Raw genomic sequence first — 16,924 nt, forward strand, 5'->3', positions numbered from 1 at the left:
TTCCATGGATTTGCCACCACCTTGCTGGGTTGCTGCCCAAGGGTACAGCTGGACACTCTACCTTTCAGGAGCCTCTGTGCATTCATATACAATCTGTCCACAAATAAGGCAACCTCAGTGTAGCCCAAATATCTTTTTGTTTTGAGTTGCCAAAGGTTAGGATTGAAAAGAGGCTCAATTATTCTCCTAAACTGCCTCTGATTTATTTATGAAAACTAAATAAAAAATAAAAACAGACACTGATAAAGTGGAACCCTTGCTATTGCAAGAAAGTTAGAAGCTGGAAAACAAGTAATTTCCTAAGAATGTGAAATGTTTACTGTTTTTCTTTCTTTTGGCAGAAATTGACAAATTGCCGTTAAAGGTCTGGTACCTCGCAACCAAGTTCTGCTGAGCTGCTCAGATGTTAATTATAGCTTCTTCAAAGAGTATGAAGAATGTTTAAAGGTCTTAAAACTTTAATGTAATAACCAATCTGAGTACCAGAGACATCAATGCAACTCTTTTTTAAAATTTATTTATTTTTTATCTTCACCCGAGGGCATTTTTCCACTTTTTGTTCAGATAGAGTGGGGGGGCGGGGAGCAACATCGACGTGAAAAGGGCACATCGAGTGGTTGCCATCCGCACGACCCAACCAGGGCCGGGGACAAACTGCAACTGAGGTACATGCCCTTAGCGGGAAGGGAACCCGGGTTTCTCTGGACCACAGGCCGACGCTCTAACCGCTGAGCCAAACCAGCCAGGGCACCAGTGCAACTCTGTTAGGAGCTGAAGACCCTGCTCTGCCTAAAAGTAGAGACGCAGTTCATGGCCTTGCCCTTCACAACCACCCAAGTCTATCTAGCTTTCTGCACCTATTTCTCCAGGGAGAACCAAAAACAGGCTCTGCCAGAAAGAATCGGTAGAGTCTGATGTGATTTCCAAAAGCAAATAAAAACAATGACAACAGGCAGCTTTCACCGTGCCATTCAATGAGTTCTCATATATGACTACGAGACTTGTGGATGTTATTTCAATATTTCATCCTGGGACCTTGGACTCTGTGCTTCCTTTTCTCAAGGATGAATTATTGTATCAGAGTTTATTTCAGACCAAGGGGCACCAAGAGGAAGTTTAGTTACTTAAGAAAAGGCTCCAGCACTTATCACAATTACAAAATATGATTATTTGTGTAATGCTTTGTTCAATGTCCATCTCCTCTAATCATCAAGCTGAGAGACAGAGACTACATGTGTATCCTGTTTATCGTTATGGCTGTTTGAAGCACAGTGGCTGGCACACAGCAGGTGTTCAAGAAATGTCTGTGGAAGGAGTGAATGAATGCATGAACCTCAGGATTTGTCTGAAATATGACTAAACTCTAAAACTTCCTGTCCTGCCTAGCAGGGGGCTGGCCCAAAACATTCTTCAGTGGACTTGAGTAACTGGTCTTGGTCACTGTCTCAAAGCCAGTGAAAATGGCACTGTCTAAGACTGCCTCTTCTTGACCCCTGACTGCATGAGGAGTCCCAATACAAAGCTGGGAGTGGCGCCCTCCCCCCAGCCCTCCTAAGGATGCTTGAGGGTCTGTTCTGAAAAAGCCAAGTGAAATTTCTAGCGGATACCTCATTTTAATAAATTTTTTTCTGAGAACGTCATTTCATTAGAAACAATAGCTAGCAGTGAAAAGGAATTGTCCTGTTGTGACATGGCAGGTGCTGTGCTAAATGTCTTGCATATATAACTTTACCTAATTCATATCACCCCATCCTGCAGATGTGTAGAATGAGACTGAGAGAGGTTAAACCACTTGTTTGAGGTCTGCATTGTCCTTTAACCACTGAATACTACATGCAAACCAGTCCGATATTTCTTCTTTTAAAAAATCTTTCTGCCTTGGCCAGGTTGCTCAGATGGTTGGAGCGTTGTCCCAATATGGCAAGATTATTTGATAGATCCCCAGTCATGGCACATATAAGAAACAACCAATGAATGTACAAATAAGTGGGACGTCAAATCAGTGTTTCTCTCTCTCTCCCTAATCAATAAACACACACACACACACACACACACACACACACACACACACACACACACTTTCCTGGGCTGGAACCTGATAGAGTATCCCAGACAAGAGCAAAGTTAGATACTTAAAATTAGGCATTAAATACCAGAGAAAGGCTCTGGGAAAAGCCACCCTCTGCCCAGTCCCATTCAATCTACCACATTTGGTCACACACTTAAAACACACAGACACAGACACACACACTCTCTCTCATCATCTCTTTCTCTTTCACAAGGATAACAGCACTTCCTGCTCTTAAAGAGAATTTATTACACACATTTCTTTTGCAAGACAAGTCCCAGAGGCCAGGAGGCCTTTCCAGCTGGCGGGAGCAGCACGGTTTCCGACTATACAAGACCCAGAGGAAGGCAGAGGGAGGCTCCGCAGGCGCTTAGCCCAGCGGAAGGGCTCTCCTCTCTCTCGCCGCCTGCTCCAGGGCTGTGGCGGAGCTGCTGGCTAGAGACGGCTGAAAACCACAGCGGCAAGCACACCGTTTTTGGAGATTCTCCTGTTATACCCCTCAAGTTTGTGGGTATTTTGCATGTTACTACAACATATGTCATTGTTGTTGTAATATAAAATAGGTTATGTCAAACATCTGGATACCACATCTAGCAAGGCATTTTATATTGCTTCTGTGGTTTTGCACCCAAACACAATCTGGCCACCCCTGCCTTCACCCAAAGTAGAAGGGTCTCATTTTTTTTTAATCCTCACCTGAGGATATTTCTCCATTTATATTCAGAAAGCTGGGGGGGGGGCACATTGATGTAAAAGAGACATGGATTGGTTGCCTCCCACAGGACCCTGACCAGGGCCAGGGAGCAAACTGCAACTGATGTATGAGCCCTTGACCAGAATCTAACCCACAACTCTTTGGTCCTTAGACCGATGCTCTAACCACTGAGCAAACTGGCCAGGGCAGGAAGGTTCTCATTATTTTTTATTTAAAAAACAAGTTTTTTCTTTATTGATTTGAGAGAGAGAGGAAGGGGGAGGGAGGGAGGGAGGGAGAGAGAGAGAGAAACATCAATTGGCCACCTCCTGCATGCCCCACTGGGGATCGGGCCCACAACCTGGGCATGTGCCCTGACCAGGAATCAAACCGGTGACCTCTTGGTGCATGGGTTGATGCTCAACCACTCAGCCACACTGGCTGGGAAAGATTCTCATTTTTAAAAGCAATGAGTCAAGCCCCGGTTGGTTTGGCTCAGCAGTAGAGCATCAGCCCATGGACCAATGAGTCCTGGGTTTGATTCTGGCTGAGGGCATATACCTTGGTTGCGGTTCAGTCCCTGGCCCTGGTCGGGGTCCTGCGGGAGGCAACCAGTGGAGGTGTCCCTCTCACATAGATGTTTTTCTCTCTCTCCCTTTCTGTCTCTCTCCCTCCCACTCTATCTGAAGATATATAGAAAAAATATCCTCAGGTGAGGATTAAAAATAAATAAATAAAAGCAATGAGTCAAGCCAAAAAGCTGCCTCCTTACTCTTCACTTGCTGAATTTTCACCAACACTGGGTCTTGGGGACACTCTAATGGGGGCAGAAGCTGTCCATAAGGATCATCTCTTTCTCCTACTACCTGTCCTCAGGGGCAAGAAAATGAGCACTGGTGAAAGGCCCCTGTGGAACCTGCAAATAGGCCTCATTCCCTCATGTAGAGATGTACTAGTTTGTCACCAGGACCTACAAAGGAGCTGACAGTTGGATCCCAACGCCCACACACCCAGTGACGGGACCATCTAGGCTTCTGTCCCAGGGAGGCCAGCATCACCTCCACTCAGTCTGGATCACTCCACTCCCAGGCTCCACAGGCCTCAGAAAAGGACATCTTCACAACAGAAACTCCATGGCAGGGGGCAGGGTAGGGCTCTACTGATGACAACTCTGAGGCTCAGAGAAGCAGGCAGGCACTTGCCCAAGGTCACAGAGTGGCTCAGCGGCAGAGCTGGCTGCGCCTCTCACAACGGACACTTTCCTGTCTGACACCTGTACCCTGCTCACAGCCAGAGGACAAGCTCCCCTGGGACAGAGCCTGCAGTTCCTGTCCCCCTAGCATTGGGCAAGGTCTATTAGGTGCTCTTGAGTGCTCGCTGAGTTTAATCAGTATCAATATCTCTTGGGTCCTGAAGATCCATGTCCCTGCCCAATGGCTGAGTTCTGGGGACTCCGACTTCCTAAAAAACACAGCTTTCTACTTCAAGAAAGTCTGCCTGGGGGAAACCCCACCACGTGGCCTGCCCTCCCACCTGCCTCTCTGCCCCAGCCTGAGGAACATATGGCCTCAAACAGCGGCCCCGGGGTCTCTTGCTGAACTGCCCTGCCAGGCAGAGGGGTTGGCAGAAACCTGTCAGTCCCCGAGCCGATGTGGGGGTGGGGTGAGCTGGGAGACTGCCCCACCCACACTCTTTGCCTTTTCTTAGGTCACTGAATCAGGCTAGAAAGCATCCCCTCCCCCATGCAACTGTAGGATCTTCCAGGAAGGCCCAAGCCAGGAACTCCTGTCTTCGAAATTTAAAGAGAAAGGTCTATGGCAGTAGTTTTTAACCCAGACTTCCATGGGGGAAGGCTTTTAAAAAGTACAGATACCTGGTGCCCCACTCCAGACCACTTAAAGTCACAATTCCTGGGGGTAAGATAGGATGGGGTGGTCTCTGATCTCCATCAGATTCAGAGATATGACCCACAAAGCCTTAAGCACCAATAATGATAATGCCGTTTGATAAGACAGGTCAAGCCAGAAACCCGAGGCTTGAGCATGATTTATAAACTAATACCACCTCCCCAGGCCAGGCTAATCCCTTCTTCTCCTTCAGGACTGGCCTAGCTGACTTAAGCCCCAAGGGACAGATCTCAGCTTGGTTGGGATACTGCAGGCAGGCAGAGCAGAGGAAGGCAGCAGCCTGTGTACCCTGGGGTCTGGCCCACCTTTTCCCTCTACTGCCAAAGGGGATTCTTGTGCCACCCCAGGACTGAGACCTGCCCTCCCCTTCACTCTGGCTGAGGCAGGCCACCCACTGGCTAAGGGTGGATGAGAATCTGGGCCTTAAGGCCTGGGCTCTGTCCAGGGTCCTGACTCCTGGTCCGAGAACTTTTTCCGCCCTGGGGCACCTCACTCTGGTGTGAAGGGCATCCCTTGATTTGCACCCTCAGGGTACACTGGGAAGGGCGGGCCTTGGCACATCATCACAGGGGCAGCTCCTATGTTCTCATCTAAACCCAACCCCAGTCCTTTCCACAGCTGTTGGCTTCTCTATAGGCTGGTAGTGCTGCTATGCTCAGAATTCCTGGTCCTCAAACACCCCACCCCATCACTGTCCACATTCAGACAAGGAGAGGAAGTGAATTGTGTAGCCACCAGGCTACTGCACCACACACATCAATTTGCAAATATTCTGGATGGGTACGTGGGCCAGACTGGGAACAAACCCTGTGACCAGCCTAACCACTACCCCATAGGCTCCTTCCTCTGTAGGAAAAGGCAAATGGGGCCCCCATATCCCCTCTCATCAGGGGGTCCAAAGCCCTGGACCCCCAGGTCCAGCAGACTAGAAAGGCTGTCCTCTCCACACCATTCACAGCGAGGAAGGAACAGCCCAGCAAGATTTAGTGCAAACGCTCTGCGCCGCCAAAGCCTCGCTGTCGTCTCCGCCTTCTCATGAGCCAAATAATTTGGAAGCTCTCGTTGATGGTTTTCTTTCTGCCCTGAGAGAGCTTGGAATTTATGGTGGCTATGGCTCAGCCTCCTCACTTAGGGGACAAGGGAAACCTCGCAGGCTGCTCTCCAGCCTGCTGTGGGAGGAGAAGCTTGTCCTTGGCCACAGTTCAAGGCAGGGAAGACTTCCTCAGCTCTCCTGGAGCCCGGGACTTGAGGGCAGGTGTCTCCCGTCTCACTGCACAGCCCCCTGGGAGGCTCCTGTGCTCGAACCCAGGGCCACATGTGGCCAGTCCCCAGCAGGGCCCACACACACCCTTACAATGGCTTGACTCTATTTTTAGGTGGGGAAAGGTTCAAAGGCTCTGAGCTGGAAAACCCAAGAGGCAGGGGAATTTTCAGCCCCATGCAAATCATTCTCTCTCCTTGGTCTTTGTTGACACCTGCTTCCTCTCAACTGTCAGCCTATCCTGGGTGTCAATGGCAGCCCAGCCCCTGGGATCTCTGCCCAGAGAGCTGGCCCCTCCTCCTACTGGTGCTTGGGGGGAGGAGGGAGCAGCCAGCCCCAGAAGCTCCCCTGAACTTCTCCATCTTTCTCCAGCCTGAACAGCCACAGAAAACAAGGGGCAGGTTTCTCTTCTCCAAAATGGGCTGGACAGCTGCTGCCTCCCAGGACCAGGGAGGCACATAAAGGTGGCTATTGTTTTACTAATTCAACCATACATTTGGGGAGCCCCTGCAGGTCTCAAGACTGGGGGGTGGGAAGAGAAAGAGGGGCATGGAGTTGGGCAGTGGTCCCAAGGGCTCCAGGGCCCTAGCACTCTGCTTCCTGTTTCCCAGTGCACCTGGGCATATCTCATCCGCCACTGAGTGGGGCCAGTCCAGGAGGGCACCAAGAGCCTCACCACGAATCTTCCCACCGGGCTTTCCTTTCAGTCCTAACTGCACTCCTGAAGATACCTCCTTCTGTCTCTACCCTTCCTCCAGGAGGCCAAGGGAAGACAATTGGTTGGGGATGGGGGTGGGTGGCATCAGGTCTCAAAGACTCACCACTCCCCACAAAGGGAGAGTCTTAGAGTCAGCCAGCTCCCAGAGGAGGTGGGAGTCCTTTTTCAAATGCAAGGTTCAGTGGAACACCCCCTCCCCCGGGGGCTGGCTAATGACAGCTGTGCCAAGATTGCTCTTGCTCACATGGTGAGGGTGGGAGGAGGGCTCCAGGCTCCGACACTGATAGCTTCCCCCACCCAGAGCCATGGGCTCAGCCCTAGAATTCTGGGCCTTCCCACCCTGGACACTGTTAGGCCCCAAAACTTCAGGTCTTGGCTATATAATTGTGGGATCCTCAGTTTCCTTACTATAATAGGACTGAGAACTCTGGGCTACTTTTAAGGAATAAAACATTCAAGTGTCCAGCCCAGCACCCAGCAACTCTGTAGGCTACAGAGCATCGGCTCTCTTAAGGGCCGTATTCAACCCCCCACCTTCTCAGAGACTTGCAGCCTCATCTGTGCCCAGGGCCTCTTCTCTGCTGAAGACCCAGGAGGGCGCGATGAGGTCCTAGGATGTAATTCGCCCTCCCACCCCCAATGCTCTTCTCCACAGCTCCAGAAGCCAAACACCTCTGCCTGCCACAAGAGCATCCCAGGTCAAAAGAAGGCTTAAAATGCAGGCGCCTACATGTGAACTGGGCATAGTAAGGAGCAGATGACTTCACTGGATGACTGTGAGGACTCATCCTTCACCCCTACATCAGAAGACCTGCCACCCTTGCTCAACCTCCAGAGTGTCCTGAATACTGCTGCTTCTTACTCCACTGCCACTGCCAGGCTCTAAGCCATCACTGTTTATCTCCTGGTCAACTGCAAAAGACGCCTTCCCGGTTCCACCGATGTCCCAGCATTCCCTTCTCCTCACAGCAGCCAGTGGGACCGTTCAGTAAATATCAGCCTATGGCATTACCTTGTTTATGACCCTGGAAAGGCTTCTTCTCTTACTCAGATACTCAGATCAATAGAAACATCTTTACAACAAATGACAAGGCTAAGAGCTGGCATCCCCTGCCCCCTTCATTCCACTCAGCCACACGGCCTAGCGTGGCCTGCCAGTGCCCTCTGCCAGGAGTGCTCTGCCCCAACACATCTGCAGAGCTCACTGCCCCCAGGTTTCTGTTCCCGCGGCCTCTCCATCTTTGCTTCACCTTTCTCTAGGACACTGGTCACTACCCACCTCTGAGGGCTTCTTCTCGTTCTGCCGGGGCCAGCCCGACTTGGTGCTGCAGGGCAGTTTGGAGCATCTCGAAGCAGATGTAGTGTGACCTACAGAGAGAATACAGCCCATTAGACGCCCCTGGAAGGCCAGGAACACCACCAACCCATGCCCAAGGATATGAGGCCTATAAGGAATGCTCTGGCTTGAATGTTCAGAAGGTGAAAACCTCTGTAAGTACCTGGTAGATTGTCCCTGCTCTGGGCCTCTCCATTGATAAGTGAGGACATGACACCCCTTCCACTCACCAACCAGAAGGAGCTTGGGAAATAAAAGGCAGTGATCAGGACTCAGTATCAGCTTACTGCGTGACCCACAACAAGTTCCTTGCTCTCTCTGGTCCTCCACTTCCTCCTGGGTGTGATGTTCAGAGGGCAGAGAGAGGCAAGGCAGAGCAATGGGAAGAGCGCTGCTCTAAAGTAGACCCACAGCCTGGCCGGTTTTGCTCAGTGGTTAGAGCGTCGCACTGAGGACCAAAGAGTTCCGGGTTCGGTTCCCCCTAAGGGCATGTACCTCAGTTGCAGTTTGTCCCTGGCCCCTGCTGGGGTTGTGCAGGAGGCAGCCAGTCGGTGTGTCTCTTTCACATTGATGTGTCTTTCTCTCTCTTCCCTCCCTCTCTCCCTCCCACTCTGTCTGAAGATTAATGCAAAAATAATGTCTTTGGGCCCTGGCCAGTTTTGCTCAGTGGTTAGAGCATCAACCCACGGACCAGAGAGCCCCAGGTTCGGTTCCCGCTAAGGGCACGTACCTCGGCTGCAGTTTGTTCCCGGCCCTGGTTGGGTCATGCGGGAGACAGCCACTTGATGTGTCCCTTTCACATCGATGTTTCTCTCTCTCCCTCCCACTCTATCTGAACAAAAAATGGAAAAAATATCGTGAGGATTAAAAAAAAAAAAAAATGTCCTTGGGTGAGGATAAAAAAAAAAAATTTAAAGTAGACCCACAGACCAGCCACTCACTAGCTTGTAACACTGGGCAAATAACTAAATTTCTCTGAGCCTCAGTTTGCTCTTCTATACAATGGGGCAATTGACTGTCTTCAAAGAGTTGTGAGAATTAAAAGATATCATTCTTGTAGTCTTCTCAATAGACATTAGCTATTATTATGAGGGTTTAAGCTCTTGCTGGACTACAGGGTTGTGGCTTCCATCCCTATGGGTCAAAGGAGCGGCATCCATGGGTGGGCACAGTGGCAGGGGCTGCTGGGAAAGGAATATGCATCAGCCCGGCTCAACTCCAATGCAGCCACAGGACTCAGCTGCCCAGAAGCCCACCCTTTGCAGATGCTCCGTTCTCAAGGGTTCCTTTGCATGCAACAAAGTTAGAAGAAGTAGAGGATGCGGTTCGTCTTGGCTCTACTGAGCCAGGTCTCAGGCAGTGTGGTTGCAGCCACAGAGGGCCAAACGCTGTGATCTCCTGCCACGGGGAGGAAGGGCTGGCCAAGGTAGATACCAGAGCCAAGCTGAACCAACAGACACCCAAAGGACAGGGGAAGAGACCTGGAGAGAGGGACAACACTGGGATCAGACCCACCAATCTAGTGCATCCATCTCAGGCTCTTGGGGGGAAGGTGTGGAACTCCGAGAGCTCTAAGGGCCTCGGAAATCTCCTTAATCCCAGATGCTCACCACATATGTGAACAAACTGAGGTCTAGGGTTGCAGGGCTCCAGGCCAGGCCTCCATGGCAATGCAGCCTCTTTCCCAGCCTGGGCTTCCCCCAGTATACACCACTAGGTGGGAGCCTCCTGGCAGCGTGTCTCCCTACACAGGGCAGCACGGAACTCCTTACTCCAAGCAGCTCATGCAGGCCCAGCTAGGAAGAGCTGCCTTCCACTACTAGAGAGAAGCTCTCACCTTACACACACCTCCCCCAAATTTCAGAAGAGGCTCTCTCAGCCCTATCTTCTCCTAGACAATGTCTCCCCACCCCCCAGATATCCAAATGACACCCCCAGCCCATACACTAGTCCACCTCTGAGATTCTATTACTGAGATCCCATGGAGGTCAGACTCCTTCATTAACTTTCTCAGCAAACATTTACTGAACACCTATTATGTGCCTGATCTAGCTGTGGATAAGGATAAGGCAGTGAGCAAGACATGACCCTATTATCAAGGAACTTACCACTTGTTAGGTAATAATACCTATCAGGTAATAGTGACAGATTTTCTATGGATTATGTAGAGACCTCCTATAGAGCCCTAACTCAAAAGGACAGCCACAGGGAGGGGAAGGTATTCCTAACAGCCAGGAGTTACATATGCAAAGGCCCATAGGAGAGCAGATCTGTTCCAACCAGATCAAAACATGTGGTGCTGAGACCTACAGGGGGGCAGAGTGAAGAGGACAGCAAGGCCCTGGGGCCAGGCTCGTGTGCAGACTTTCTTAGGAGGAGAGGAACCCGATCTGATTTATGCCTTCATCAACATTGAGACCAAAGGCAGCCTCTCCCCATTTGGACTTGTGGGCCTGGTAATTATTCACATGCTTTCCCTGGAGGAGCCCCAAATGGAAGGCCTTACTGTCAGTGGTGTCAGAGTTGTCGCTGCTGATGGAGTATTTTCGCCTCTTCTCTTCCATCTGCAACAAAAGGCAGGCCCCATTATATACACAGGCGGCTTGGGAAATCCTCCATCCCTCAGAAAATCACAAGTAACCTACCTCCCCGCACTCACCCTGTTGCAACAAAAGAATGAGAAGAAGCCATCCCCACCCCCTCCTCACCCACCCTGGGTGGGTGGGGGAGGGGAGAGGAGGCTGCATCTCCCATCCCCTGAGCCCAGAACCTCAGAGGAGCAGCAGTCTAAGATGACAAGACCTTCCTTCCAGCTTCCACTCAAGGAAACCCAGGCTCACCAGAGAATCAATCCCAAGCAAAAGTTACAACTGTTGCCGCTGGGTGCTGAGGAAGGGAAGGCAGTAGGACCATGATATCTGAGTTTAAGGACAAGCCAGCCCAGCCTACAGAGAGGGATGTGTCCTCAGTGCAGGCTGGGCCAGGAGTGTGGAAATGGGGGTGGGGTCAGAGAGGTTACAAGCTGGATCCCTGAGACACACCAGCTCAGGGTGACTGGTCCTGGGCTGGGCTCCCTCCCTCCCCGTGTCCTTCTTCAGATAAAAGTATAAACCAACTTTCTCTCGACTACAGTATTTAACTTCAAGCTAAGAAGGACAGTTCTCCCACGCTGAGCCCTCGCCTCTACCCACACTGTCTCAGCTCTCTCCAGTTCCTAACAGCCTGGTGAGTTGTGAGCTACTGGCTTCATTTACTGGGGAGGCTCAGTGCTTCACTGCTAGTAACTGGCTGAATTGGGATTTGAATCCCTGAGCCCACACTGAGCTGCCTTCGTGCCCTCCTCAACTCCTGCCTGTTGGAAGTGCTTCCTCATTTCCTTGAATCCTGAGAGTGCTGGGTGGCAGAGCCTGCTCTTGTCCCCTCTTGGAGGGAGCATACTGAGTGGCTTGTTAACATGCTCTAGGTCTCACAGCTAATCAGTGACTGAATCCTAATGTGGGAACAGATCTGGTGCTCAGGGCCCAGAGCACTTTCCACCATGTATGTTCCTGTTAGTCTGGAACCTGGGTTGCCTCTCTGCCCACAGCAAACAGCAAGGAGCCAGTATCAGCAGGGAAAAGCCCCACTGCCCAGCCCAGCTTCAGGCCAACCAGGCTCCTGACCCTGATATCTGCACCACCCCAAATCTGCCCTGGCCCGGCCTAGGGTTCCCCTTCTCCTACTGCAGCCCTGCAGAGACCAGAGAGCATCAGGCAGGGTGACTACCCAGACCTCAGAGCTGACCGGGACGACCCGCCTGCCTGGAACTTGACCAGAGTCAGGAGCTTCTCTCTATCCCAGAGTCCCCAACAGCATAATCAGGATGACAGGGAGGTTCATGGGGCTATTTACTGCCCAGCTCTGAAGGTCCGAACAAGTGTTCTGCAGAGGGTGTGGAGGGATGGAGGGGTGCCTGGTGGCATGAGCTGCATGGATGGCAGGGAGGCGGGAACAACTCACTGTGGCAGGGGTGGGGGGACACCATGATACACAGGGACCTTACTAAGCCCTCAGAACAGACTTTTGGTACAGGTGGGCATGAAGGCTGCTTCCCTTTTCCAGATGAGGATAACAAAGCAAGGTTAAGTGGCTTGCCCTGGACTGCAGTGCTTTTAAGAAGTCTGATTCAAGAGATCACACTCTTGACCTTTGGACCTGCTCGCTCTGTGCAGCACCGTGCACGCAGGCAGTAATGCTCCACCACCCACAGCCACTCATCCTTGCTGCTCTCTAGGGTCTGGGATGACTTGAAACAAGGCCCTGACTCTAATCTACAGTGCTCCAACCCAGCCGTGTCACGGTTGAGTAGGAGTCAGGGAGAGGTGCTATAAATGCACCCACCTGTTTTCCCCTGCAATGGGCTGTCCAGGAACCGCATTTCTCTTCATTTCTAGCCAAGAGGGCACTTCCAAGCCACAGCCCTCACTAGACCAGGGACCAAGGGAAAGACAACTGGGTCTGCATTTTTACATAAATCTCCTGACTGAAAATGTTGGCAACTGATTCGGAATTTTAAAAACACTCTGAGAAGGCCAAACTAAACACATCTGTGGGCCAGAATCAGCTGGTGAGAATACATGAGAACAGCATAAAGGCCTTGGCACAGTGGCTGGCTCTCCACATAGGTGCTAGTTATTAACAGCATGGCAGCCTTGGGCCAGGTGGAGAAACCTCCCACCAGTGCCCACCTGAGGGGCTCCTCAGAGGGAGCGCTCACCTGCAGGGTAAGGAAGATCTTCTGTAACAGGACTTCTGACTGCCACCTCCCTTCTAGAATATAATGCTGTTCCCTGCTGCCCAGGACACGCCAGTATGCAGACCTGCACCCCACCCTCAGTCAGTTCCCTATCCAACCTGCCCTCTGTGAAACACCCCGAGTCCTCCTGGGCAGGGTGTTATTAAGGAAGCAGATTTTGTGGTGACTTAATTGAAATAATAACTAGGCTTCAGAGGAAAGTCACTGTGGGTGAAACTTCTTTCCTTTCAACCAAGTCTATTCTAAAGGCCTCCCTGCCTCAGGTGAACCTCCAATGTCAGTACTAAGGCAGCCCCAGATGAGGCCCGGGCTCCCCTATGGGACAGCCCTTTGCCCCATGAACCCCTGTCTCCACCCCAGCAAGGGCGACAGGGAGGACTCCCTCACCAAAGCTGAAGTCCAAGACTGCAAATACAGATGGGGGTGCTGAGATCTGACCTTGGCCCCTGAGTTTTCCCTCTCCACTGGCCCCTCCAATGTGTCCCAAAGCAAGGTCTGCTCTGGGAGAATCCTCACGATACAAGTCACTTTCTTTTGGGGACAGAGAGTGCTCCTAAAACCCTACCTACAAAGGAGACTCTAGGAATGAAAGGGTCCCTTTTCCTTCCATTTGCACCTCCCACACTGTCTCCAGCATGGAGACACAGATAGGAAGCTGTCCTTTGAGAGCGTGGATGTCATAGTGTCACCTCAATGGAGCAGCAGCCACAGCCCCTCTGCGTGACCTCTACCTAACAGCCAACCCTTGGCAAGTCCAATGGATTCTCCCTCCAGAACATAACTTTCCCCCATTTCTATTGCTACCAAATGGGTCCAAGCCATCTCATCAATTGCCTGAACTCCTCATTTATCTCCCAGCTTCTACTATAGTGCCCTCAAAATCCAGGATCCACACAGCAGACAGGATGATTTTTAAAAAGTATAAATCAGCCCTGGCTGGTTTGGCTCAGTGGTAGAGCACTGGCCTGCAGACCAATGAACCGTGGGTTTGATTCTGGTCAAGGGCACGTACCTCAGTTGCAGTTCGCCCCTGGCCCTGGTCAGGGTTGTTCGGGAGGCAACTAGTCGACGTGTCCCTCTCACATTGATGTTTCTCTCTCTATCCGTCTACTCTATCCGAAGATAAGTGGAAAAATACTCTCAGGTGAGGATTAAAAAAATAATAATAATGAAATTAAAAGTATAAATCAGGCCCTGGCTGGTGCGATTCAGTTGGTTGGGCATCGTTCCATGCACCGAAAGGTCACCAATTCGATTCCCTGTCAGGGCACATACCCAAGTTGCAGTTTCCATCCCCAGTTGGGATACATATGGGAGGCAGTCAATTGATGTTTCTCACATCGATATTTCTCTCTCCCCCCCCTCTCAAATCAGTAACGATATATTTTTAAAAAATAAATAAAAAGTATAAATTCGATCATGTCATGCCCCTTTAAAATCTTTTAAAGGCTTCCTACTGACCAAAGGATAAAACTCAAGCTCCTGACTACAAGACCCCATGTGATCTTGCCCCTGCCTACCTCAACAAGTTTGTATCGACCACTAGCCCTACCCCACCATTTTCTAGCCACACCTGCCTTCTTTTATTCCTGACATAAGCCTAACAGTCCATGCTTTGAGACCTGTACACAGCCTGTGCCCTCTGCCTATAATGGTCTATGCGTGTCTGACTTCATTTTTCAGGGTTCAGCTTAAATGTCATAGAGATCTGTTCAGGGTGCCTTATCTAAAGAAAGCTCACCACCCTGTTATTCAGCATCTTCAGAGCACCCAACATAATTTGTGTTTGCTAATCTACTGGTTGAACATCCTTCTCCTCCAGAATATACGTTGCATGAGAGTAAGCCTGTCTGAATCATGCTGGAGCCCCAATGCCCTCCTCGCGTAGCCCAGCACATAACAGGGGCTCGATGCATGCAGCATGCTAGTGTATTCTTGTCCCCCCCTCCAGAAATGTGGGTACCACACAGCCCAGCTGGCCTGCCTGCAGCTTGCAAGAACAAACACCCCAGCCCAAGATTTTGTCCTGTTTTCACAGCCCTCTTCCCCGTCTTAACCTCACACATTTTCCAGGACTCTTTATTTGGTTGGGCTCCTGGCTAATGATCAATATCAACTCAGTAATAGGGCAGCAATTTGGTGGCAGATGTTTTCTTGGCAGCACCAGTCACTGTAGTCACTGGTCTTAGTGGGGGCCTTGGGTCTGGACTTGAAACACCAATGCCCAGTGCCAGCCCCTTTAAAGACCTTTCTGCAAATAAACTCAAATAAACACCCTGGGCCTCCATTAACGCCCTTCCAGCTGACCCTGGGAACAGTGGGCCTTTCAGGGCTGCTACTGCAGCCGCTCCCTGGGCAGTTAAAACACCCCAACCTGGCCTCCAGCCTCTCCTCTCTGGGGGCCACCAGGCCTGCCCTGACCGCCACCACACACAGCAGGACTCCGTCTTCCTCCTTGAAAAAAGGGGAGTGGGGGAGGCTTTCAAGCAGGCAATTTACCATTCCAGACACAATCTTTCAAAGAGAAACAAAAACTCTCCCTGTCTGAGGCAGACCACTAAGGCGTGTGTGTAATAAGATGCTAATACAATTTAATGATATTTCGGCTGGAAAACCTGTCCTCAGAGCCTCCTTGTGTCGGGAAGGCCAGACATTCGAAAAACAAGAACTGCATATTCTTAAATGGCTCTAAACGGGGGTCAGAGCCCCACTCTTTCCTATCTCTCATTAACTTTAATGCCTTCTCAGGGGTAGTAATTGCCGTTACAAAAATGATTTTGTGCACACAGATCCTCAAACTTGTTTCTCCAAGCACGGGGAAGCCTGAACTCTCCCTTCAACACCCATCACTGCCCATCTGCAATTCTGAGTATCCCAGAGTATTCCCAGCTCCCCTAGAGCATGCTGCCCACACCCACCTTCCAGACCCAGTTCTGGGGACATACCAAGGGGATCCTGGGAGAATGAAAGGGGCTTTGTCTACTTTGTCCTTCAGCACCTCTCACCCTACTCTCCACCTCAGAGAGGGCAAAGCTCAGTCCACTTGCTCCCACAGACGGCTGCCCATTGGCAACTGCAGGGTCCTTCTGATCCCTTCTTCAGAGAAGGGAGTTGGCTCTTCAGCCTATCCTAAAGGGGAGAGATCAAAGGTCAAAGCTGCATTTGGACCCTGTCCAGATCATTAATAATAGTAAGAAGAATGACTAATACTAATCAAGTGCTTACCACATGCCTGGCTTTGGGTTTAGTCTTCTTTATGCAATATTGCTTAATCCATGCACCCACCATGAGGTAAGTACTGTTATTAACCCTATTTATAGATGAAGAAACTGAGTCACAGAATAATTGTCATAACTGGTGACTGCATAGCCATCATTCAAATCTAAGCTATCTGATTCCAGATGGTGTACCCCATTCCACCGACTACAGTACACAACGCCTACAACTCCTGAATGTGGCCAGGGTAGTCCAGATTCCTATGGGTTGTCTGAGAATCTTCCTAGGTTTCTAAGCTCTGAGCCACATGGTAAGGGTCCTAGATGGAGGGCAGGGAAAGCCAGGGGTACTCCCCTCCTCACAACTCTGACTTGGCCTTCTCTTGCAGAACCAAAAAGAATTGCCAGGCCCACAGAGAGCCTGCTGGATGAACTGTGAAGAATTTGGACTGGAAGCCTTTGACCTGGGTCTTAAGTATAAGACTAACTCCCTGTTAACAGGACCACCAGTTAACCAGGACACCCTGCCCCAACTTCAAGGATGCGGAAGTTATTATCTAAGGCCTAACCTCGACTCTGGGATACATCTAGGGCTGGGGACCAGCAGTCCACTTCACCTGTCAATGAAAGCTAAGTGGAGATGCATGACAGCATCTTAGATCAGTGTTACTGGCTGTTTGGCCAGGCAACTTAGGGAAAGGAAAAGCATGTTGGATGGGAAATGTTCTGGAAATATTTGCTGCATCTCAAGCCCAAACAACTTTATCCTTAAACACTTCATCTTCAAAAGTGCTGGGGAGACCCTTGGCCAAGCAGTTTCAAATCCAACATTCACTGCAAGTCCTACTGCCTGGGGCGAAGACTTCCCTCTGCGAGGCATTTGCTGTGGAACCAAATGCTTTTCCACTCTAAACAACAGCCAACAGCACT

At 50.6% G+C, this 16,924-nt stretch overlaps 1 protein-coding gene across 9 annotated transcripts in view; it reads right to left on the reverse strand.

Moving 5' to 3' along the window:
* Nucleotides 1-16,924, reverse strand: part of JADE2 (jade family PHD finger 2) — a 68,689-nt gene that overhangs the window by 29,525 nt on the left and 22,240 nt on the right. For 3 of the 9 annotated variants that reach the window (XM_036281830.1, XM_036281833.1, XM_036281829.1), the window contains 3 exons: nucleotides 15,725-15,908; nucleotides 10,491-10,548; nucleotides 7,928-8,016 (listed from right to left, as the gene is read on the reverse strand). In XM_036281830.1, coding sequence (XP_036137723.1) covers nucleotides 7,928-8,016; nucleotides 10,491-10,548 — 147 coding nt within the window. In that variant the 5' untranslated portion in view covers nucleotides 15,725-15,908. Of the gene's footprint in view, nucleotides 1-7,927; nucleotides 8,017-8,147; nucleotides 8,228-10,490; nucleotides 10,549-15,724; nucleotides 15,970-16,004; nucleotides 16,485-16,924 lie in introns of those variants that run through there. The other 6 variants (XM_036281835.1, XM_036281834.1, XM_036281832.1 and 3 more) reach the window with 4 other exon arrangements.

This window comes from Molossus molossus, unplaced genomic scaffold (assembly GCF_014108415.1).
Source record: "Molossus molossus isolate mMolMol1 unplaced genomic scaffold, mMolMol1.p scaffold_m16_p_4, whole genome shotgun sequence".
Lineage (NCBI taxonomy): Eukaryota > Metazoa > Chordata > Mammalia > Chiroptera > Molossidae > Molossus > Molossus molossus.